This window comes from Hemibagrus wyckioides, linkage group LG03 (assembly GCF_019097595.1).
Source record: "Hemibagrus wyckioides isolate EC202008001 linkage group LG03, SWU_Hwy_1.0, whole genome shotgun sequence".
In the NCBI taxonomy this organism is placed as follows: Eukaryota; Metazoa; Chordata; class Actinopteri; order Siluriformes; family Bagridae; genus Hemibagrus; species Hemibagrus wyckioides.
Window position 1 is genome coordinate 27,642,794 of NC_080712.1, and position 24,585 is coordinate 27,667,378.

General features: G+C 37.5%; 1 protein-coding gene across 4 annotated transcripts in view; it reads right to left on the minus strand.

Annotated features, from left to right (window-relative positions):
- Nucleotides 1-5,014: 5,014 nt before the first annotated feature.
- col21a1 (collagen, type XXI, alpha 1) overlaps nucleotides 5,015-24,585 on the minus strand; it is a 43,088-nt gene continuing 23,517 nt past the window's right edge. For 3 of the 4 annotated variants that reach the window (XM_058383154.1, XM_058383172.1, XM_058383163.1), the window contains 13 exons: nucleotides 23,521-23,565; nucleotides 17,925-17,978; nucleotides 17,704-17,757; nucleotides 17,139-17,192; nucleotides 16,970-17,041; nucleotides 14,403-14,438; nucleotides 13,761-13,805; nucleotides 12,903-12,935; nucleotides 12,233-12,379; nucleotides 8,494-8,548; nucleotides 7,402-7,602; nucleotides 6,515-6,592; nucleotides 5,015-6,143 (listed from right to left, as the gene is read on the minus strand). In XM_058383154.1, the coding sequence (XP_058239137.1) occupies nucleotides 5,956-6,143; nucleotides 6,515-6,592; nucleotides 7,402-7,602; nucleotides 8,494-8,548; nucleotides 12,233-12,379; nucleotides 12,903-12,935; nucleotides 13,761-13,805; nucleotides 14,403-14,438; nucleotides 16,970-17,041; nucleotides 17,139-17,192; nucleotides 17,704-17,757; nucleotides 17,925-17,978; nucleotides 23,521-23,565 (1,062 nt within the window). In that variant the 3' untranslated portion in view covers nucleotides 5,015-5,955. Of the gene's footprint in view, nucleotides 6,144-6,514; nucleotides 6,593-7,401; nucleotides 7,904-8,493; nucleotides 8,549-12,232; nucleotides 12,380-12,902; nucleotides 12,936-13,760; nucleotides 13,806-14,402; nucleotides 14,439-16,969; nucleotides 17,042-17,138; nucleotides 17,193-17,703; nucleotides 17,758-17,924; nucleotides 17,979-23,520; nucleotides 23,566-24,585 lie in introns of those variants that run through there. The other variant, XM_058383179.1, reaches the window with a different exon arrangement.

A 24,585-nucleotide genomic window follows, 5' to 3' on the forward strand; every position in this document is an offset into this window, starting at 1 on the left:
CACGCTTCAGCGTGAAATTAGAGCCACTTGATATATGACACCCGTAGTAATCATGCAAAGGAGGAAAAACGTCCGCGGATGTGGTTAAGTTCGTGCATGTTCTAGTGTAAATCATTTTATCGTGCTCATTTGCTTCATCTTTGCATGGAGTATGTATAAAACACGATTACAAACAGGACACTGAAAAATGTAGGCACTAAACAAAACACCTGTTGCTGAAATAGAAAACTACTTTTCTGTACACCTTCAAGGATACACATTTTCTACTTCTTATGCATTGTATGAATTCAGGTACACTACTGTAAAAGTACTGCAAAACACACGGTATATTGTAGTTTTTCCACAAACCCTTGCCACAAAGCTTTCGCCTTTGTACACTATATTACAGTATCCCTTCTCTGGATTTAAGGAGCTAAGCCTAAACATGTTCCAGCGTGACAATGTCCCAGTGCACAAGGTTGGTGTGGAAGAGTGGCCGGTACAGGGCTCTGACCTCATCTCTACTGAATGCCTTTGGGACGAACTGGAACGCAGACTACATACCAGACCTTCTTGTCTGACATCAGTGCCCGGCCTCACTAATGCTCTTGTGGTTGAATGGGCAAATCCCTACAGCTATGCTCCAAAATCTAGTGGGAAGACTTCCCAGAAGAGTGGAGGTTATTATAACAGCAAAGAGGGAACTAAATCTGGAATGGGATGTACAGTATGCACATAGGTGAGATGGTCAGGTGTGCACAATATTTGGTCATATAGTATACATAATGACGTCTGGTAAAAGGGATTTATTTATTTTCTGACCTGAGAAGTGAAAGTCAGAGCTTGTGTTACTAGGCCCTTTTTTACTGGACCTGCTTGATAGGAAGAACATCATAAATGATAAATAAATTCATTTGATGTCACATAAGGGGGTGTGATAGCATCAAACAGGAAGTTGGCCACAAAAATCTTGAGGTTGCAATCTGTATGCTCATGCTTTGGCTAGTTTTTATAGTCATGAAATTGTCATACTATTTACTATTTCCACATGTCTATGTCTATGGTACATCTATGAAAGATATAAGATGTACTCCTGTACAAGTTATTTTAAAGCACATACACATGTGTATAAATGTATTGTTTTCATGATGTATTGGTCATTTGGGACATCATAGTTTAAGCTAAAAGTCTTAAAATACAGTGCATGAAACACCCCTACAACTATGGTTAAATGATGCATTGATGTATATTATGAGCATTAAATTGTGTTTTTATAAAAACATCTTAATAAGCAGAGAGATAAGCCTGGGAAGACTGAGAAATATAAAACGTTTTACTGAGTAATATTACTTATTAACAAAACTTAACTGATTAACCTAAATCCCTTGGAGGTTATCAAGATTGAAGTTAAGGAGAAATTTTATTTATTTAATTGAACTGGACATAATTAATATAAAATATAATGATAAAATGAATGGTGTGGAAAGCGGATCCAACTGTATGTAATCTAAGGTTAGTTCATATTAAATTAAAAACTAGAAAATTGTATTATTGTTACCTTGATTCTAGCGGCAATAAACAGCCACTGAAATCTGCTGTACTTATCAGTAGCTGTAATTACGATCACATTGAAGTGAAGTACAGCTGTGGTGGCTGGCACGATGCCCAGCCATGTGCAAGGAAAGGGAGTCGATCCTGGTAACAGTCTATCCCTCAACAAGACTCTCTGAGCAACACAACACACCACACCAGTGATAAGTCTAATAACTGTAAAGCTTCCTTCCTATAGTTCGTTGCCAGCTTGCACAGTCCACAATCATTGTCTGCAACTGAACTAACATTATTTCATCCACAAGGTAGCATTTTCTCTGCTGTAACGTGTTCTCTAGCCAACTGGTGCCCTACCTCAGTGTGATGGTTGATGTTATCTGAAAACCATATTCTCTAGTGTGTACTAAATGGGATGGTGCCTGTGTATTGTCTGATGATCTGTCCACTTTTATGATATTGTTGCCTGTCTGTTGGCTCTGCACTGTTTGTTGCACTGTGCTGGCATCGTATATTTTGTGTACTGTTTAATGATACTGCAGTGACAATTCCTGTGAACACAGCTCATAGTGTCTTTGAGTTTTGCCTTCACTGTTCTCAATAATACAGTTTTTATATTCACCGGACCATCTTATATCTGGGTCTTCCCCAAACTGGTGCCAGAAAGTTGGAAGCACAAAATTAACTAGAATGATTTTGTATGCTGAAATATTAGGATTTTCCCTTCACTGGGAAATTAAAATTTGACGTGTATGGTTTGCCAATGTTGCTGTGTTAGAACCTGAGTGCCCTGCACAGGCCCTTGACCCTTGGAGGCTGTTGTAGCAGCTCCATATAAATGCTCCTGGTTTTGGAAAGGGATGTTTCGCAAGCACATCATGTTGTGATGGTCAGGTGTCTACCTTATGAGCTTGTGAAATTAAATATACATAGCAGTAGCTTAATCAGTTACTTCATCGGCTCATATTTAACACAGAGATGTCTTTCAGGGCATTAACAATTCTACATTCCCAAAGTGTTAGTAATGTAGCAGTAATGTAATTTCTATGACAAATTATATTAGCCTAATTCTAGTTATATGAATAACTTTTTTCATCCATTCACTATGAGCTTTTTTCCTAACTGCTATCTATATCATAAATATCTTTTCTAACATATGAATTAACCTGACAGGATTTCTGAGAAGATCTAAAGTCATATTCATAATGTAACATGACTTACCCTGCTAATAAATACAGTCATAAATATTTATCATCTGTTTATCAGTTAATCATTCGTTATTATTACCCAATAAAATTGACTAGGTGATTCAAAACCTTGTTAAATTTTCCATTACATGTAATCTACCTTGTAAAAGTGCACATAGACTTGTGTATACTCCTAAAGAGTTGAATTTGTAGCATCGTGCTTGCTTTTTTTTATGACAATGAGACGTAAAATGACTTCCATATATTTTGTTGTTACAACCTGGAAATGAAATGGACTTTATTGGGATTTGATCTCATGACCCTACACAAATAGCCCATAACACTGAAGTGAAAGTTAGCAAAATGATTTACAAAAAGCCGTGATTGCATTTTTATTCACGCCCATTGGGTTTAAGGAAACAGGCATCACTACCTCCTCACCCCATTGCACAAAATCATTGAGCACAAGGACATAGAGTTTAACCCAGACAGTGATGAGACTTGGCCGTAATGTCCATTTGCTTACTGGTGCTCAGCAAGAAGCAACAACTTGTGCTCATGGTCCCCAACCACCACATGGACTGAAAATGAGATACCACACCTGTTCCACTGTAAGAACAGAGCTCAGGGCTTCAAACGTCGTCAAGATAATTGTTGTCTCAGAAGTTGCCGCCTTTTGCAGTTAGACGCTACGTCCAAAGCCTTTGCCAAAAACAAATCTTTCAGGGCAAAGAGGTATTTCAAAGAGACATATACACAGGAACCAGCCCAGGTAGTTAAAGAGCAAAGCTTAAACAAACACGCAGAATATTAAGGTTCGGGCTTACTGAGTAAATTACAAGCCTTTCCAAAGAGTTTTCGAGACAGGTGTTTAAAGAGGCAGAGAGGAAATGAGCAACAGGTGCTTGTGATGGATAAAAAAGACTAACTCAAGCGTGGGAGATTGAGACCTCTGGTGGACAGGCGGGTAGTTTCGTGTGTAAACTCTCTTCGGTTCAAAAACCTCGGTAAGTTGAACCGTGTAAATATGGCTTAAGACTTTTTAATCCTGAACATAAAAGGTTTCCAAACATAGTGAGAGGGTGTACACATGGCAATGGCCGTAAACACTTTCTTGACATAAATAAACATTGGTGAACCAAATAAGAAAGCAATTTTCCATAGATAAAATTGCTGTGATGAAGAAGTAGTCTAATGTTTGTCGACTGGTGTGGTGTAGGTCTTTTTAAAGTGGACAGAAAGGTTACTTTTTCTTTGCTTATAAGATATTGAAGTTTCTTCTCAGCCATAATCATATATCTACAACTACTACTACTAATAATAATAATAGTGGCATTTAATGTTAGGGCACAATAAGGAACCAATGAGCACAATCAAAAGTTTTGGCAATAAATCTTTGAGAATTACAACAAAGATCAGGCAAGTTATCATCCAAAGCACAACTCTTGCTAGGCAACAAGTGTAGCTTGAATAAGACTGCTCACAATTGAATTCGGGTGTGGACCAAAATTACCAGTCTGAACTAGGTTGTCTCGGTCTGTTTCCAACTCTAGCATGGTTTCATTGGAGCGAAAATTATTTGACCTTGAATTGCCCGTACTGCAGAAACTGAACCAAACATGCCCTGTATTATAGGTTGCATAGAGAATTTTTTTTTATTGCTGGTAGATTATGACCTGCTAAACTGACTTCATGAGCCAAAGGACTGAGCTGCAGCACTACATAAATGTAATGTGTTTCCCACTATTTGTTTATATAATGTATATTTTTTTTCATGTAATTATGTGCAGTGTGAAACCAAATGAAACTGATTTACTAAGCAAAAAGCATCGATATTACTCTCATTCTAAATCTGAAAAGTTTCAAAACAGAAACAGATCCACAATCTGAGGGATGTAGTAGGTCAAAGATGATTGTATCAGATCCAAATAATAATAATTTAATAATAAAATACATAATGCTAATTGTTCTCGATATTAGAGTGATACCAAATCATGATGCTCCTTGTAAGGATGCTTCTGGAAGTCAGGCTCATTTATTTGAGCTTCCTTGAATAAGTAAAAAGGAATTAGAAATGCATGTCTGGAGCCACTGATTGGTCTAAATTAGTATTAATATAATTCATTCTAAAGTCCAAGCAACTTCAAGTTAACCTAGTCAACAGAAGTAGGCTAATGTAAAGTAGGTTGTTTTTGTTTGTTTCGATTGTTTGTAAGTTGTCTTATATATAACAATATACTATTATAGGATTATAATACATTTTTATTAGCTATAGCAGTTACCAAATAAATGACAGCGAATGTAATAAAAATGGTTTTTAATTCATATTATCAACAGTGAGTTAGAAGTCACATAAACACAAAAAAAACACGGAAAACATTTTCGAAAACCTTTTTAAAAATTTACTCTTCAAAAGAACAATGAAAACAGTCATTTAGAAACTGTCTTATCTGTTAAAAAGGCATTTAGAAAATACAAAAGTTTGTGGTGCCTCACAGCAAAACAGCTGCTTTATACAAAGCTCACATTGTAATACGCAATAATAATAATAATAATAATAATAATAATAATAATAATAATAATAATAATAGACATGGGTCTTGGGGCTATAATTTTTTTCCCCCGACAGAAAGCAAAATGAAGCATGAACAAATAATGCATCATTTAACAGATTAGCAGAAAGTCAATTTTCAGCATGCAGGCTTATGGTTCAGTTTAAGCTATGGAACAAAAAAAAAAAAGTGACATGAAAAGGCTGGAAATGTACAGAATGCTGACTAACTACTGAGCAGATAACATGAACATGTTAAATATGGGAAAAAAGTAAATCCTACGGGATGGATGAATAGCTACATACAAACACTGGAGGGTGCTAGAGAGTCAGGAAATTAGTAGTGCTGTGGGTTCACTTGAAAGTCTGCAACCATTGAAGCGCTACAGACACTTGATGCTACTATTTGTTGTTTGATGTAACTCACCCTGTATAAAAGTAACTTTGCAAGTCTGATTGCATTCTTTAGGTTTATGAGAGAAAGTGAATTTGTGGTGTTAAGAAACCATGCCATGATCCATACACACAGGGCTGCATTTCATTATTTACACTATTAGAGGTACTTAAGGTCTCCATGCCTTAGACACCCTTCAAAATATGATCGTCCTGAGTTTGTAAAGGTTGTCTGTTAACTTTTCTCTCATTCTCTGAGCACCAAATCCTGACTGGCCTGTTTCATCCAGCTTTATTTCAATAGTTTGGCCCCTTGACAAAAGGGTCCCTTCTTAAAACTGCACCATAACACATAGATGGATGACACACACCTGGTTGCCCAGGTTCTCCCGGATATCCCCTCTTTCCCACCTCCCCATCCCGCCCAGGCAAGCCGGGTGTGCCAGGATGACCAGGTTTTCCGGTACCAGTGGGACCCATAGGACCTTGAAAGAGAGGAAAATACAAACAGTTTTTTATGTATTTATGTCATGCTATTTAGGGCACATCTTTTTCAATTCCAGTTAATATAACACATCGAACATTAAAAACAATGGTGGTCTAAACTGAAGTATTTTTATTTATTTATTTATTTAGTCAGTCTTCTCCATTGTACATGTACTGTTTCCACATGTCATAAATAATTGTTACATTAATTTCATTCCAATTCATTCTTTAAGCAATATTCATACACACTTAACAAATAAACATAAACTACATTTAAACTATTATTTTAGTAAAAAAAATTTATTGCTCTTTTAATTTGTATCTAGAATATAGTCATCGGTTTATTAATTGTGCAGAATATCTTCCTCACCTGGAAGTCCTGGTTGACCTGGGTCTCCAATTCCTGACCTTCCTTGATTTCCTTTTTCTCCTTTTTCTCCTGGATCACCTGTAAAATCCCCGCATATACCCCCCAAAAAAGTTAAGCACCAGCCTATATTGAAAAAATGGTCTTTTCCCCCTGATATTTTTTGCATGTAATGTAAAATGACATTATTCCAGAATACATTCACAGTTATTTTGGGGGAAATCCGAGGAATTATTATAATTATTATTAGAGTAATTGGACTACTGCCACTCCTTATCATAATGGTAGAGACATTGCCTGTAAAAAACGAATAAACTTGTTTAAAGTGTGCATTAAAAGCTGAGTATTCATAACAGATAAGCTTGGGTGCTAGCGTCCAGAAGTTTTCCCAGGACCACCATAGAGCTACTGTTGGGCTCTTGACCAAGATTCTTAACCTTCAACTGTTCCAGGGTCATTGTACAGTGTCTCAACTTGCAATGTTACCCCAGCTTCCTTTCTAGCTGAAAACTGAGTGTTGGCCTGGGAAAACCCTTCACATGGTCAAATATGGACATTTTTGACTATATTTAGTTCTGAAAACTTTCCTGAACTGAAGCCTATGTCTTATTTAAAACATACATTTGGAACCTAGTCTACTGCTGGAGAAAAAAACAACAACATTGATGCCAAATGAAAAATTTAAAGTTTACAATAGGAAATTAGTTATTATTTTGATTTTCAGCCTCATGAAAACCAGTCACTTGAGGTTAAAGTCTCTTGTGCATTTAAAACATGTTTCATCAATGTCTCTTCACATGACTAATGCTCTAACATCACTGGGGAAATAATCCACTGATTAATCCAGTGAGTTCATGTGTGTTTTGTCCTCTATGGCCAAGCCTTGTTACCTTTCATGCCAGGAATACCAGGCCGTCCAGGTAAACCTCGATGTCCCTGCAATCCGTGTGATCCTGGTGCTCCAGGAAAACCTCTGGTACCCTGGGCACCTGTAGGCCCTGCTGGCCCAGGAGGTCCCGGCCTTGTGTGGCAGTGTATACAACTTCTCTGTTGACTTTGCTGGCTACTAAGAAGAAGTGAGGGAATCTCTGCTGCAAATCAAAGAATTATGTCTGCCATCAGGCAAGGCAAATGAAACTAGAATTCGCAGTAACATTAGAGGTGTTCATACTAGCAGGTGATAACTAGCTCATGACACTTATCCTGTTGTCACTTAGGTGTGTGCTTTTTCCATTTTTTAGGATCAAACCATTTATAACTGCATTCAAGCCAGTTGTGTGTTTTGTCACTTCACTGTCAAATGCTTGTCATCTTGATTGCCCATGTCAATGTGTCACACATGTACATAGAAAATGTATGGTCTCCTGTTGGACTCCAGAAACTTCTGCACCACTAAGTGAAAAAATGCAATATATTTAGTTAACTCTATACAATCCAACCATAATGCCCAGGGCATGCTGTTTTATATCTACCAGTAACTCTATACACAAAGCTTTGTCATTAATAGCATAGTATTAATCCTAACACCTCAAATTTAAAATCATGCCTTTACCTAACCTTTTTGTAAGTACAGGTATGATTTAAACCATTGACTGTTTAAGTCTCTGCATTTGTGCCAAAATACTGAAACAAAATCTCTGTGGCCAATTTTTCAACCTGTAAAATATCAGAATAAAATCGATCATATGTTATTGTGACACTTTCATTGCACTGCATGCTGTTTTCAAAAGAGTTGGTTGAAGTTGACTGGACTAGATATTGTAGAATCTCACCTATTGATAGTGTATCCAGTCAATGTATTTAGACCCCTTTTAATAACTGCACTTCTATAACTATGTAGATGGTCACAAAACTAACATATGAACATGTTCACATGGACATACATCAATGCACTTGTGTGTTAACTTGTTAACTTGCTATCTTTAACTTGCAATTAAAGATAACGTGTGTGTGTGTGTGTGTGTGTTATCATGAATACTCACATCGTAGGACCTCTCTGCATATCTGCTGAATGCGTTGCTCAGACAACTCTCTCCCCTGCAAGAACATAGTTTATGACTTAAAAAACTTTAAAAAGTAATCATTTTTTGAATTTCCTGGAAATGTATTCTAATCATTTTAATATTCTTTTTACACAAATGTTATGAATTGTACTGCACATATAATAGCGTTAGCCTCTATTTTCATGATCTTGGCACAAGCACACAAATCTCATGAGTCTCATGTTGATTTTATTAAGTATATGTTCTGAGAAACAGATGATTTACATTTCAGAACTGGATGATGAGACCATATTTACTCAAATTCAAAACATATATAATTTTGATATTGAGCTTGAACTTAAAGGAGGCTATGGAATATAGGAATACCTGTTCTTAGAACAAGGTGGGTCTTAAAAAACAATTAAATCCACTCTGTGGATTTTGAAGTTATCCTGCTCAACCCATTCAAAGTAAATGCTTTCATTTCTACCTATGGAAAAAAGATAACTGAGCACAAATGAGAACAACTGCAACAAGCAAATTCAATCTTCATCTAGTATTTTGTGCACTTTTATTATACTGTTTAAAGGTCATTGAGTTCAGACTAGTTCCAGTACTATCCAAGTGAGATCAATGCTAGGGCTCAGAAGTTACTAAATAAGCATCCAAATAAGTGCTGGGAGCTTCTAATTGGCTAAGAGTGTAACTTTTACTATTTCCATTATACTCCACCCTTCCCACAGCCCCTCCAATACCCACAATTATATAAAAGATGTGAGCAAAAGTATTGGTGCCAGGTGAATTGATGTCTTAAGGTTATTTCTCTTGATGTCAGCATTAAACAACATCTATCCTTAAGTGTCCAGGATGAAAAGTCACCCATGTAGCAGAAGAGTCTGTTCACAACCCGGTCTCTTTGTGTGACTTGCACAAGGGTGGGGCCTTCCTCCTTCCTCTTTGGACCCAGATGTAGCCATGGCCGGAGGCTGTAAATGCCCTTTGATGGATTTTGTTTACATATCTTTGTAGACTGGATCCCTTGTTCGTTATATCTAGACTTGCTGCAAGTGTGAATCATTGTATGAGTACTATTTCCTCCCAGATGTGAGAGTCAAAGCAGACTCTGTTTCCTGTGCAGGGTGGCAGACAGTCATGGCAGAGGATCTCTGTGTCTTTCTCATCTGTGAACTGATAGCGCTCAAATGTTTTGTATGCATCCCTCCCGAGCAACATGTAATCTGATGTGAACCCTGTGCAGACGTTTGTTGAACTTCCGTATGCTGCTGTAAAGAGTAACTTACAAGTATTGACACTGGTTTTCACCCACATTTTTGATCTATGGATCCTGAATAATTTAACGGTGTGTTCAGACGGTGTAACGGTGTGTTCAGAGCTAACAGCATCAGTCAAGTACATTATTCCTGAATTTCCTTTCAAATGTAACTACTCCTTTTTAAATGTAACTCCTGCATGCAAGTTTCATCTCATTATATAGTATCATTAACTGGTAGCATTAACATATTTACATTTACAGCATTTGGTAGACTTCCTTATCCAGAGTGACTTACAAATGTGCTTTGAAGTCTTTATCATGAATACATCAATACTGAATCACTAGGACCATCAGTCTAAAACTCTATTGAGAGGAAATACAGCACTTTTTTTACAGCACTATTTCAGAAGAGGTCTTTACACATTGTTTGAAGGCAGTCAGTGACTCAGCTGTTCAGACATCTTCCACCCCTAGGTGCCATGAGGGAGCATGGTGCAGTGCAAGGAGTGATAAGAGTTCCCAGAAGCCTGTACTGGAAGGGTTACATATTAAGGGTTACATATTAAGTAACCCAGAGCAGCAGATTTAATGCACCTGAAAGCACGGCTGTCAGTAATCTAATCTAATCTAATCTAATCTAATCTAATCTAATCTAATCTAATCTAATCTAATCTAATCTAATCTAATCTAATCTAATCTAATCTAATCTAATCTAATCTAATGCAATCTCTTAGGATTTGTCTCAATGGAATTATTGCATACTTTCTTTGGAGCTAATTTAAGGTGCTAAAAATCCTCTTTGCAAAGGGTCTAGAATAGTTACAAAGTCTCAGGAAGCCTTGACTTTCCAATAGCCTTTTGGACTGTTTCAATCTCTTATGTCATGGACAAGATTTGGCTTTGGCTTGATGCTTTCACCACAGTGGAGTGTCCCAAAAATAGAACCTCATCCATCAGGAGGTGACACATGAATGGCTTATGCTTCAACCCATATGAAGTCATCCATTCTCAGACCACCTCTAGATTTCACATCAAATGTCATCATCATCAAGTTTATATAATGTTAATGATCCAGAAATTGTGCAGAATCTTGACTATGGTCAAAATGGTAAAACTTTATTTTAATGTAGATTGGATTAATGTAGATTTTCTCAAACTTTTTGACTCCACTGTATATGTAATGAGTAACATAGAATCTGCCGAAGGCTGCTGTTGCTGCTGCTGCCAAAAACTTATGAATAATGCAGAAGAAAAAGTGGGATCTTCTCCTCTTACTCCTTAGTCAGTCCATCAAAAGCAGATGTGAAAGACTCTTGATGTCCATAGGCTTCAGGCATAATAATGGTGATCTGTCTGTTTGCATTTGGTCAGAATTTACTTCATCAGAATGTTTGCAGTTATTGAAAGGTTCTGGGTGTTCTACCCCTGGGTGTTGTGGTTCAGTCTTTAGGTAGGTGTATGCCAACAGGAAATGCCCAAACAAACAAAGAGGCACTTTTGTTCCCGTTTCAACAAGGGACCTCACAGATGCAGGTCATATGCAATTTATTGGTTGTGGGGACTTTGTGAGAATTTGTCAGAAGTCAATCGGCCTTGTAGCTAGAAATCTATTTTTGGGTATACCAGAGTGACCAGACAACAGGACTACTGCAAACTCAGCTGAGGATTCCTTCTGTTGGCAGAACTCACAGTTTGAGGCAGTCTGTAAATCATCAGGCTTTGCCTCTATGAAAGCTGCCCTGAAAAGATGTCATAACCTTCTCTGATATGCTCTGGGGCGGAACGAATAAAATGGAAAGCAGACCATTTTGCCGTCTCTCATGCAATCTGTCCACCCTCTAATCACTAGTTGAATGCTGCCTCTGGGTCATTCTTTCTAAAGGAACAAAGAAGTCAGCCTGGTCATCCTTCCCCTCAAAGATGGCAAGAAGCCTTGGCTCTTGCAGACTGTGATAAACCAAGTTTTGAAGGGTAGTTCTCCCCTTGTGGGAGTCTGCTACTCTAAGTAAGGAATCATGCTGTGTGGTGGCTGATTCTCATTGTTTTGTGGGACTTCATGCCTGCCAGAAATATGTGAGGAAACTGATGGCTCTAGGGAAGCCTCTTCCAAATTCCATTGTCTTGACACTGAGGTGAGAGCATGCTGTCAGAGCTTGTAAAGCTTTGAGACAATATCAAGAAAAACAGCTGAGTTACCTCATGAATGCAGTGTTGGCTGGAATATGTGATGGGGTTGACACTTTATTTGAACAATCTGACTGCTTTGATTGTATGTTTTGACTAGTGTCAATGTACAATGTATTTGGATCAATCATGGGGCACCTGTGATTAGATGTTGCTTAAAACTAAACTGAACTGTTGCGAGTTGCAGGACCTGAGCTTACTTTCTTTGCCAAAGTATGTGTAATATTCATGTTTACACAAAATGTTTGCTTGGAGCAATTCAGAAATATACATAATACTTACAGGTCGTCCTTCAGGTCCTGGTAGTCCAGGTTGTCCAGTGTCGCCGCTCTGTCCTCTGGACCCAGGAGGACCTGGCTGTCCTGGCAACCCTGGCTGTCCTTGGTGGCCTATTTGTCCCCTCTGGCCAGGCTCTCCTGTTGTCCCTTTCTGACATGCACACAAGCACAGCCTCAGCAAAATAAAATAGTCTGAAATTTTTCAAAAAGTCTTTAACATAATATAAACACCTTTGATTGTCTTAAAATGTTTAGCTTTTTATTTTATGCATACCTATAAAGGTATATATGTTGTATATTTTATACCAAAGTAATAGAATATCTGGACCAAAATACATGTCCCTTTTTTGTCTCTTTTAAGAAACAGCATAGTTGAAGGCATGCAGATATGAAATGTTAAACTGGTGCTAGTGCTAATAATGTAAGCTAAGATGTATCTGTTGAAAAAAAATTCAGTTAAATGTTAAAATAAGTATGTGCTATGATCTTTTCTTCTTTTTCCTGGATGGACAGTGGCATAAAAATAAGAACTAGAAAAAGTTAGGTTGGATTTTTTATATATGTGAATTGAAAAATATAACATGCAATTTATAGGACTTAATTTATAATATTCAAGGTGACCTCTATGTTTAAAAGTAATTTTTTTTATAATGCACATACAAAAATGAACTCACCTCTCCTTTTTGTCCTGTCAGCCCAGTTAAACCCTGGTCAAGAATAAAGGTGTGAGTCATATAACCTAGAAGTGTTCGGTTTGCTGTAACCCTGGCTACAAATGAGCTATTAAAGTCATTATTTGACACATTAAACCTGTTTTCTCTAACCCACCTGCTTTACTAACATCAAACCAATTAGGCTTTAACACATTTCTCACATTCAGCATCAGACTAGCTACATTTATTAAAAAGACCCAAGGCTAAGGGCTGTAACTTCTTCATACTCTTCTCAGGACACAGCCCTCTAATTACCAGTAATTACCAGACTGGTAATTTTCTTGTTACTGGAACCTAGGATTACCCTGATTGTGATATTATCAGTAATTAAAGAATGAGTATATTCACAACTGAGGTTTTCTCATGGCATATCGTCTTTTTTGCCTTTCATCTGTCACTTTTGTTGATTAAATGATATCAGTGACTTCCAGTAAAGCCACTAATGATGGTCGTGTTTCATTATATGAATTGTATTTTTTATAGCTGTAGCTATAACCAAGTTGGACTGACACACACACACACACACACACAAACAATTGTACAGCTCTGCATCTTCATTTGCACTTTACTCATCTACAGAACTCTGCTTAGTCCTTAGTTTTGTGTTGTTTTATACAGCTCTGTGTTTTATGTAGAACCAGGGCCCTGGAGGAACATTGTTTCATTTCACTGTGTACTGCACCATGTATATATGGTTGAAATGACAGTAAAAGCTTCTTTACTTTACTTGACCTGACTTGAAGCACATAAATGCAGAACATGACACATATATATGAGTAGTCATTAAGTACACACATAGATGTAAAATATCAAGCTTACGTTTTGACCAGGATTTCCTGCATCTCCTTTGTCGCCTTTCAGCCCCTGTGGAATTGTGCAGAAAGAATATTTCGACCAATATAGCGGGAGCATATTTCAAACAATGAATTCAATATATAACAAAATAGCACATGAACCACATTTGTAGCATGAATATTTCTTTTAATCGTGCTCAGAATTTGCACAACTTATTGTGTTCTCAGGATATTAAATCAGGATTGTGACATTGCAATGTAAGCTATTTTATAATGCTTTTCATTTGCTGTTTTGATTTCATAAAATAAAGCTAATGTTTTCTTCAATTTGATTTGCTCTCCAGTAAAGAAGCACCCTGTTTAGAGGTTAAACCGAGCAAGTGCTCCTCTTCTACGGCAACAGCTCACATTCAACCTGTGTCTCACCTCTGAATTTGGTCTATATATTGAAGGTAGTCTGATTTCTGATCTGAAAACTTTTTTTCAGCTTTTAATTGAACTTATTCAGAAAATGTTTTATTCCACAATGGCACTCCTAAAGTGGGAATCAATCATGCTGAAATAATTTTGAATTGCAGGGTTGAAAATTTTTAAACACACAAAACATTTCAGAAAATGTGTGATTACATATACAGTTTATAAAAAAGCTTTGAACTAGTACACATACCTGTTCCCCTTTTTCACCCGGGTCTCCAATCTCCCCCTGGCAGAAGACAAAAGATGATAAGAAGATAAGGCTAGCGTGAGCTAGGGAATAAAGATCAAGATAATCACATTCTAACATTGCAATCAATGAAGCATATCTGCATCGGAGATATAATATTTTTAATATGGTACATCTCTCATTAAATTAAGAAACGGAACGTGTGCACTATAGAAATTCACGTTCAGAAGTAACCAGGGTGGCTTAAAGGTGACATATTTTGTGTGCAAATTTGATATTGACTTCCATGTGATTATAACTTAACTCTAAAAATGGCCCAGTGCTCATGAAGAGATATATAGATAATGAATGAGACCTTTGCAGCATCAACTTAGTTGACATTTATGCATGACATTTATGAGATCCTGATAGGCGTCTTTCACAGTAACAATTTTCAGTATGCCAGCATCATTAAAATTTAAGCTGCAAGGTGGAGCAGGCAAGAAAATTATTTGGATTGTAGCTAACACTAAAGACCAAGACTAGACTGGAATCTACTGCAGGGGAAATTTACAGACACAGTGTTTTGACATGGGAAAGATGTACAGTCAGGTCCAGATGTAAAATGTGCTGGCTGCATGTTTCAATTACTAAATTTACTGAAGCTCACCTGCACCTGCAAAATGGACTCTGGGGTGAAGTGCAAAGCTGCTGTAAATGGTCATGAGCTGTCAAATAACTGAGCAAATGCAAGACAACGTGTTGCTAAATGAAGTGGTTCTTAAATGTTTTGTAATCAATGTGGATTTGTTGCATAAACATTATGTACATTAGGTATGAGCTGACCTTTAGGGACCATTAAATATCATAACTTTAACAAATGTGGATTATGATTTGCTTCACTGTAACGTAAAGGAAGAACAACAGAATTAAGCATATAATGGCTGCTGTTACATAAACAGCGTACTATTAATGAAATGACTGATGTGTACAGACTTATCTTTGTGTTAAAAAAAGATGTGCAAAAAAAGAAAAAAATCAACTGTATTTCATTTTTCTTGGACTGCAGCTTCTATAACACGGAAAATTGTCCTTACGAGTGCTGGATTTCCTCCCTAGATAAGAGGAAACCTTCATAAATCCTGTGCTGGCAGTATGTGCTTTGAGCGAGGTTGCCAGATCTCTGTGTCAAACGAATCCCCGTTAACTAGCAGTATATAAAATCTCAGGTCATCCGAATTGGCATTTAACCAAGGTCCTGAATTGTTCTTGAATTATTATGGTTTTAATCATAAATAAAAAAAACTGTGCTGGCCATTCAAAAGTAGCGTAAAACACCATGAGTATTGGAGGTCACGTGAAGGTTGCATAGCACTTTGCGTGTTGTCCCATGAGGCTTTTAAGTTTTGTACATTAGCATGTTATGATCGTCACGCAAAGTGAGGCCTAATTCTGCCTAAAAACGAGCACGAGCGCATAGTTTACCTGGTTCATCATAATTCGTTTTGCTATGCCCTCTGGTCACCAAAGAAAAAGGACGAAACAGTAGGTGTACCTAATAAAGTGTCTCTTCTATAGATTCGTACCCAACAGTTATAACCATGCTAACAATTAATTCATTCTAACAAGTTTACTTTTACTTTTTTACGAAGTCAGTGCCGTTAAGCATTTAGTTGTTAGTTGATATGCTAGCATTTGTGCTAAGAAATTGCTGACTAGCCAAAGAAGGGGTAAGTAAACTGTTATGTCTGGTTTTACTTAAATCTTTAAAAATGTTCTTTTAAAACAAGCTTGAGTCCATAAGACTTTTATTTGTGAGCTAACCATATAGTAAAACCATTTTTTTAAAAAACATTTGCTCTTGATTTTGCAGAAGCCATGCATCTGTGACGATCTTCTCCGTTTAAAATGTGTTCTTCATTTATATCTGTTTGTTTATATCATCAAGCGGTTACTGCCAAAATGTTCTGTAGTTAATGAAAACATGTAGTGAATAAAATATCATAGCATTAAATTGCTTCAGTGCATTTATATATATATATATATATATATATATTTTTTTTTTTTTTCTTAAATAGGTGAAATGAGCATTTGTATCTGAATGAAACTCTACACCAGTAAATCATTTACTCTTTAAAAAATTTTCTGATGCCATATACTACTATGTGACGTAAACTTGGTGTATGGCGTCTCACTAATGCACAAAATGACAGTGATCTGATCATACTTTAGGATTAGTAATGAAGAAATCTAGCCATGGGGTCACGGTCCAGTGACTTCTGTGCCTGTCCCAAGCCCGGATAAATAGAGAGGGTTGGTTCAGGAAGGGCAAATGCCAAAATTTGCCAAATTGAATCATGCGAATCGTCAATACTCTGAATTTCATATCGGCTGAGGCCCGGGTTAACAACGACCGTCATCACCACCGTTGACCTACAGGGCGCCAGTGGAAATTGGACTACTGTTGGTCGAAGAAGTAGAGGAGTAGTAAGTAGAAGTAGAGAAGTAGAGAAGTAGAGAAGTAGAGTATATATTATATATATATATATATATATATATATATATTGAAAGTCCTGTGTAGTTATTCATACCTTAGATCCCTTTACACCAGGCATTCCTGGATATCCTGTCTCTCCTGGGGTTCCTGGCTGTCCAGGTTGGCCCTTTATTAATAAAAAAGCAGTTATATGTTGAAAACGTAAATTATTTCTTTATATTATTTTACTTTCATGCTATGAAGTTATTAATGTATTAAGTTACCTGTTGGCCAGGTAGCCCTGCTTGACCCGGCACACCGTTGTCTCCTTTACTGCCCTGATGATGAAATGAATGTATGAGAAACAGTCAACTAAAGGTTGCTGAAATTGTTCAGGTTTCTAACTGATCTTAATGTTCCTGAAGTGTAGACATGTAGTCTGATTAGCCCCTACAAAAATGAGAAAAAAAAATTGTTTATGTTTACTCTTATCTTGTGAAAAATACAAAAAACACATGCGTTGTTTTTGTAAACTATAACCAGTAAGGACACATGTAGTACATATTTCCATAGTCACTGAACTCCTGTTCAATTGGTCCTGTTGAATTGGTCTTTGGCTATATTAGTGTTGTGATAACGTCACACAATCCGTCTTGGCCAAAATTTGTTGCTCTAATTCTGAAAAATTGCAAGCTCCTCTGAATATTGTGGCGATTGCCAGATTTTGTGGTAATTTCTGCAATTGCAAAGTCTTGAAATGTTTTAGAATCATTATATATAAATGCATATCATTCCTGCTACTGACATAAGCACAGTGTGTAATATGAGGTTTAAAGCATGCATTATAACCTTAGGCCCGGGTAATCCAGATGGACCAGGTATTCCAGGCAAACCCATCTCACCCTGTAAAAAGACACTTTTAGTTTATTTGTTTTGAGCTCCTCATCTCTGTTTTTTGCTGACCTTTTACTAGAAATGTTTTACTTTTTGTATCAGTGTATTAAATGTGAATACAGGAAGGAGTTTCAGAACTCTTATGAGCCCATGAAACTATGAGTGTGGTCACTTACACTGTCTCCTGATGCACCTTTTGCTCCCTTTGGTCCTGGTAATCCTGCCTCACCCTGAACAAAAAGATATGAAAATTAATTTGATTAGTGTTTTATTTTATAGGTTTAATGTTTATAGTATGTCAATTCGAATGTGAGAAAAAATAATGTGATCTCAGTGACTCTTACCATATGGGTTTACAGAAACTAGACAGATGGGTGTTCAGGGCAATGCTCTCAAATCTTCAACTGTCTAGTATCAGTGAACCTGTTTTTATTTTTCTGACATGATTGCAACTGCTGCAGATTTGTAAGCTGTGCGTTCATTCTGCCAATTTTTTGTTTTATCACAGGATCTGGTGACTGGGAAGGCCATTTGGAATACACTCAAGTCATTGTCATGTTTATGAAACCAGTTTGAGATGCCTTGTGACGTGGTGCATTCTCATGCTGGAAGTATCGAATATAACAGGTGAATTGTGGCTATAAAGGTGTGCACATGGTTAGCAACAATACTCAGATCGACTGTGGCATTCAAACCAAAGCTTGATTAGCAATAAGAGGTCCAATGTGTGTGCAAAGTAAACCACACCCTGAACTGTTGACATAAGGCAGGCTGGGTTCAACAGATTCATGCTGCCAAATTCTTACCCCGTCATCTGCATGTTGCAACAGAAAATGAGATTTCCCCCAGTTTTCTCATCTTAAACTGCCCAATTGTGGTGATCCTGTGCCCACTGTATCCTGTTCCTGGCTGATGGCAGTGAAACCTGATGCAGTTTTTGTGTTTTTGCACCCCATCTGCCACAAGTTGTCTGTCCTGAGTTGCTTTTCTGCTCACCATGCATGTAAGTAGTGGTTAACTGAGTTTTCATAGCCTTCCTCTCATTTCAAAGGCATTTTCCTCTCACTTTTCTCTTTGAGAAGATATTTCTGCCTGCTGAACTGCTGCTTCCTGGATTATTATTTTATTGTGTAAACTTTAGACATGTGTGCAAAAATCTCGTCAGCTCAGCAGTTTCTGAAAGATTCAAACCAGCTTGCCTGGCACCAACAACCCCACCATGTTCGAAAGTTAAGATCACATGTTTGTCTGTTTCTGAACATTAAGTAAAGCTTTTGACTTGTATCTGCATGAGTTTATGCATTGTGCTGCTGTTGCCACCTGATCATTATTTCATGAATGATCAGGTTTTTACTGTAAACCTGTCTTGTTCAAAGTTTCTAATTAGAGTTTACAGTGAATACAACTTTCCACAATGTCCACATTTCTACAGTCTTGTTGGTAAGACCTATATTTTTACATCATAGTGGTTACAGCACTCAGACTGCATACCATAATTTAGAAAATTTGTTGGCTTGGTAGTGAATCTGTTTTGTAGTACAATTTATTTGCACATTCAGAATGCACATTTCAGCTCCGTGCTAATTAATTAATTTAAGAGGAGAAGTCCATGTGTTATTGATCTGCTTAATTGTTTTTTGTTTTTTGGTCTGCCCCCCTTTACATTGAACTGAATGTAATGTGTGTCCTTTCGTGAAATTTTACAATTCTGCTTTACAGTTTAAATGAAATAATAATGGGGGGGGTGTCTATACTTGCAAATGCAGCAGAAGCTAAACATCAACACCACTACTATTCACCCAATTTACTTCCTAACAGCAAGAACAGCAAAAGACTTTGGCCTCAGCTATGCAATCATGACTACGTAATTATGCACCAGTTGTGTAACGAGTGCATGGAAAAAAATTAGCCATGTCAGTAAGGTATAAGGAGATAAGCAGTACAAGGATACATGTCATATCATCTCTGCTGAACACATGCGTATTAGAAATCTTTGAAAAAAGGCACAGCTATTACACAAACAAAGCAATGCACGTAAATTAACCTAAGAACTACTAGCAAGCATATGAACACATGGACACCAAACACAATACAGACACTTTGGAGGGAAATACAATCAAGGCAATTCCCCAGCAAAAGGCAGACAGTTTAAAGCTTCTGGAAATTTGATCTGCTATGCCAAATTCTGTCACTCATGCAAGAAGACGCCTGCACAGCAGACTCCTGGCAAAGACTCTTCCCTCAGCAAACAGCACAGCCTCCAAACTAAGGTTTATCAGAAAGTTTATCAGGTATCCTGCACAATATCAGCTAAAATAGATTCAGCAGAAATTATGCTTTTGTGTTTGGTCGTGCATACCCACAAAATGAGATCAATTTCTCATCAGTTATGACGTGGAGCATGGTCCTCACAGAGCTATGTATCAGTGTTTGCGTAGCCAAATGAAGCCGTTCTGTGTGAACGTCATAATCACCTAACATTGATAGTCATGTAACTTCATTGATGCAATGGTTTTCTCCAAGCTTGACGCCACAGCGGGATGCCACTAAGATCAGTTCCACCCAGATAGTAACAGCAGTCTCTATTTCTCAGTTTCGACGATCTAAATGTTAGCATCTGTTCTGCTGCCAAAGTGCTCCTGAATTTCCCAAATGCAATAATGTCTGGTGTCCCAAGATGCATATGACGGTGCTTTCAAAGCTGTATTCCAATAGCTGAAAGACAATGGCCTGACTCAACAGAAACAAAAGTAAGTTAAATAAAAAACACATCTTGAGTTTCTTGGGTTCATTTCCTCAACAGATGAGATTTTAGTTGGCATAAAAAAAGTCAGGCAACAATCCCAAGGATCTTCATAAAATCCGAAGCCTTGTCATGGCATGGTGAGTCATATAGCACATTTTCACCATCAGCACACCTCCCTGAGACCTGATGAAACAGGATGTACATGGGAAGAATGACATCCAATAATTTTAGATGAATTTATAGACAGCTGGATTGATGGTACTGCCATGTCATAATTTGATCCAAAGAAAAACACAAAACATATTGGATTCTAATTCTGTAGGCCATTCACTCTCAGGCAGACAAGGGTGAGAGGAAAATCATTGTGCAAGCTTTGTACTCAGTGACATTAAAAAAAAAAAAAAAAAATGCTGCTTTTAGCCCAGACATAAGTTTTTAGTCACTGAATGAAATTGTAAACACTTTCATTTGTACTTTTATGGACACCAATTCCACATTTGACCACAAGCCACTTGACCTGATCTGGTATAATCCTTGGTCAAAACTACCACTCTGGATTGAAAAAGGACAAAATATGGACTTACTTCACCTTAAATTACAGGAAGGGAGCTGGCAACCTGGATACAACACAAAGGCCTCAAAGTTTGCCAAGAATACAGCAACCTTGTCACACAGGATGCAACACCCAAGGCCATGACATGACAAGAATTTAGGATGCAGATTTTCACAGACTGCATCTGGCAAGCCTGTGCCCAGAACCAGAAGAACAAATGGCACACCATCAAAGAAGGTACAATGCTTGCTGACACTTTCACAGTTTACAAAACCTGTTTTGTTCTATTTACAGATCCCAGAATGGTCTTATCCACTACAATATGCCCAGGAAAGCCATCAAAAAAACAGGAAGGCTATAGCCTGGACTGCTTGGAGAAAAGGTAAGCTATTCCAAACACAGGCCACCAAGCAAAACTTCCCTGAATGAACCATTTAATACGTCCACGGTGCAACATTAGTGCTGATGTCTGCAATCTGTTCCATTCAGGTAAATATCTGGCACAAGTACTTTGATCCACATCAATACACAAGCCAATGACAGCATATTGTCCATATTTGGTATCCCTAAAGTGTGGGTGTTTCATAAAATGATGACTTGGTGGGGAAAAAACACATGCTGGTGATTAATATTAAATGAAATATATACTACAAAATATGTTTTTTATAGAAGTCTATCTTGTGGGTAGCAAAAAAAACAAAAGGAAACAAAATGTTTAAATCCTTTAATTGTTTCCAAGAGTAAGTTTTCCTGATGTTTGTTAATATTTCCACAGGATGTCTGTATTCAATTCACATGGAATAAGTGATCTCTGTATAAATCACACTGATGTCTTCACAATATGTACATGGCTGTTGCACTTAAAATTTCTTCCATACATCAGGTATACACCTCATTTTAATACAAACTGATTATAATCCTTTTTCTAACCCACTGTTGTAGCAATTTTATTATGTCTTGATTATTAGTGGATTACACTATTGTGTAGGTCCTCCTTGTGCCTCCACAAGCTCTGGCCCATGGAGGCATGACCTCCACAACACCTCTGAAGGTGCGCTTTGGTATCTGGCAACAACATGTTAGAAAGTCCTGTAAGCTGTGAAGTGGGGCTTCCGCGGTCTATTGTTCCATGCTCTTTTGCTCCAGTGACCAATTTTAGGCACTTTCAATGATGTGCATGGGTCAGCATGGCTATCCTGCAGCTTACCGTGTGTTCCGACCCCTGTCATAGCCAGCAATAATGTTTGTGCTTCAGGAGCACTTATGTGGGGTCCGACCATGTGGGCTAGTCTGCACTACCCATATGCATCAATGAGCATCCATGACCCTGTTCCCAGTTAACTGGCTGTCTTTTTTTTTTTGGTAGGAACTAACCACTGCATATGGAACACTTTGCAAGACCTGTCATTTTGGAGATATTCATCTAGGCATAACTATTTGGTCCTTGTCAAAGTTGCTTAAACGCGTAAAGCTTGCCCATTTTTTTCTGCTCCTAAAATGTCATATTTGAGAACTGTCTGTTCACTTGCTGCATAATATATCCCACCCCTTGAGGAGTGCCCTTGTAATGTGAGGATCAGTGTTATTCTCTTCTGCCGTCAGTGAAGTTTGGTGTATATTCCTGGGAGGATTTTATTGGTCATTTTACAGAAAGTTAAAGGTGGCATAATTAATTAATCATAATCTTTCCATACTCCTCCTTCATACACGAACAATCTGTACAGAAATCATTGTTACAGAGTTGGATGGGACTAAAATCCCAGAGCTATTCCGATTACTGTATTAAACAGAATCTGTTACATTTGTCATATTTCGGTTAAAAGCTGAAAGAGTGAATGAGATGCAAGAAAAGGTTGCACACCAAGCAAAAAATATATTTTAAAAAAGTCAGAGGTGAGGTAATCATCCTTGTATCCTGTCACCAGCACTCAAAAGCTATCAGTTTACCCAATTACTTCAGTGTGGTTACAAACAAACACAACAGCACAATGATTCATAGTCAGTCTTGTTGATGTTGAGTTAGTAATGGATATCGCTTTAGTGTGACTTCAAGACAAAAAAAAGTGGGGGGGAACAGTCTATTAATAAAAACGGGGAAGCTGGGTGTTGATGTGAATATAGTGTGTTTGTTAAATGCAGCAGATAAACATTAATTCCCAATGATGCTGACAGTAAGACAAGTTACACACAGAAATATTACACCATCTGTTATGGTTCATGGACACCACTGCAGGTTTGCTTGTTAGTTTCCTCTGTAAAAGTTAAGCACTGTCGGGCCAGTGGCAGGGAAGGAATGTGTGTGATGTGGATTGGACACACTTACACGATGCATCTGGTGGAATTTAGTATGGCTCCAGTGTGAGAATGGATTATCTGTGTGTGTGTGTGAGTGTGTGTACATTAATGGTTATTTCAGTGAGGCAGTCATGAAGTGTTTCAGACATCACAGATACTGTCAAGCATAGAAACTGACCTTTAAACCTCTTGGACCTTCAGCTCCAGGAAGTCCCAGCATTCCCTGAAAACAGTTACAGATTCTTTTAAGCCATGGATTGACTTGTTAAAGTACTAGTTTGTGTCTATGTGCTTCACAATCTATGGAGGTGCAATAACAAATTATATCATGCAATTTTAAAGGACAAATACTATCATGTCAGTGTAAATAGGAGATCGACATTGTGATCAGATCATACTGTACATTAGGATAGTGTAGGGATTTCCTTTCCCTCTAATGCCACAAACATGCATGGTTTCTGGAATGAACTTTTCCTCTGGCTGTCGGGATTAATCACATATGAAATGTGCTCCTGTAGCTTTGCCAGCCAGAAGAAAGTAATAGGTTTAACAGGATATTGTTTTAATGCTAATGCCAACATAAAACAGGAAGAATCTCCACCACAGATGACTAGTCACAAGCCCTAGAGAATGTGTAGAAAGACAACTAATCAAAATGTTTGTTCCGGAAACATGGGCTTCTACTGCAAATCATATTAAAGGAAATGTTTAAATCTAAAGAGTCTTGAATAGTTAACCGCGGTTTGTTTTTGGGAAAAGAAAATTTTTAAATGAAATGTAGGGTCACTTTAAGATGTTGGTCATTTATCATGAGTCTTAATAGGCTAATATAATTTTATAGTTTAATTGTAAGATGCAATATAGTATTATGAAAAAGACAAAATGCGTTCTAATTCAAGCACTTATATTCGTTAAAGGCTAAAATGCATGAATAGAATGATACATCACATCCATAAAGGTTGGAAGGATCTTTTCAAATAATCTTAGGCCATGAAATCTCATCTTGGTAAGGACAAAATAAATTGTTTTAGCATTTTGAATGGGGGAAAAGTATTCCCAAGCAATCCATGCTCCCTTTCTGAACCGTGATTGATGTACGTGCCTGGTATCTGTTGGAAACATTTCCATCACAAAACTGTCATCAAAACCATGAATTGTGCATGATATTTGATTAGGTTCCCCTATGCTCATGTCAGCTATTTATATCTAGGAACATCTCTGCATGGTTTCCACAATCCAATGA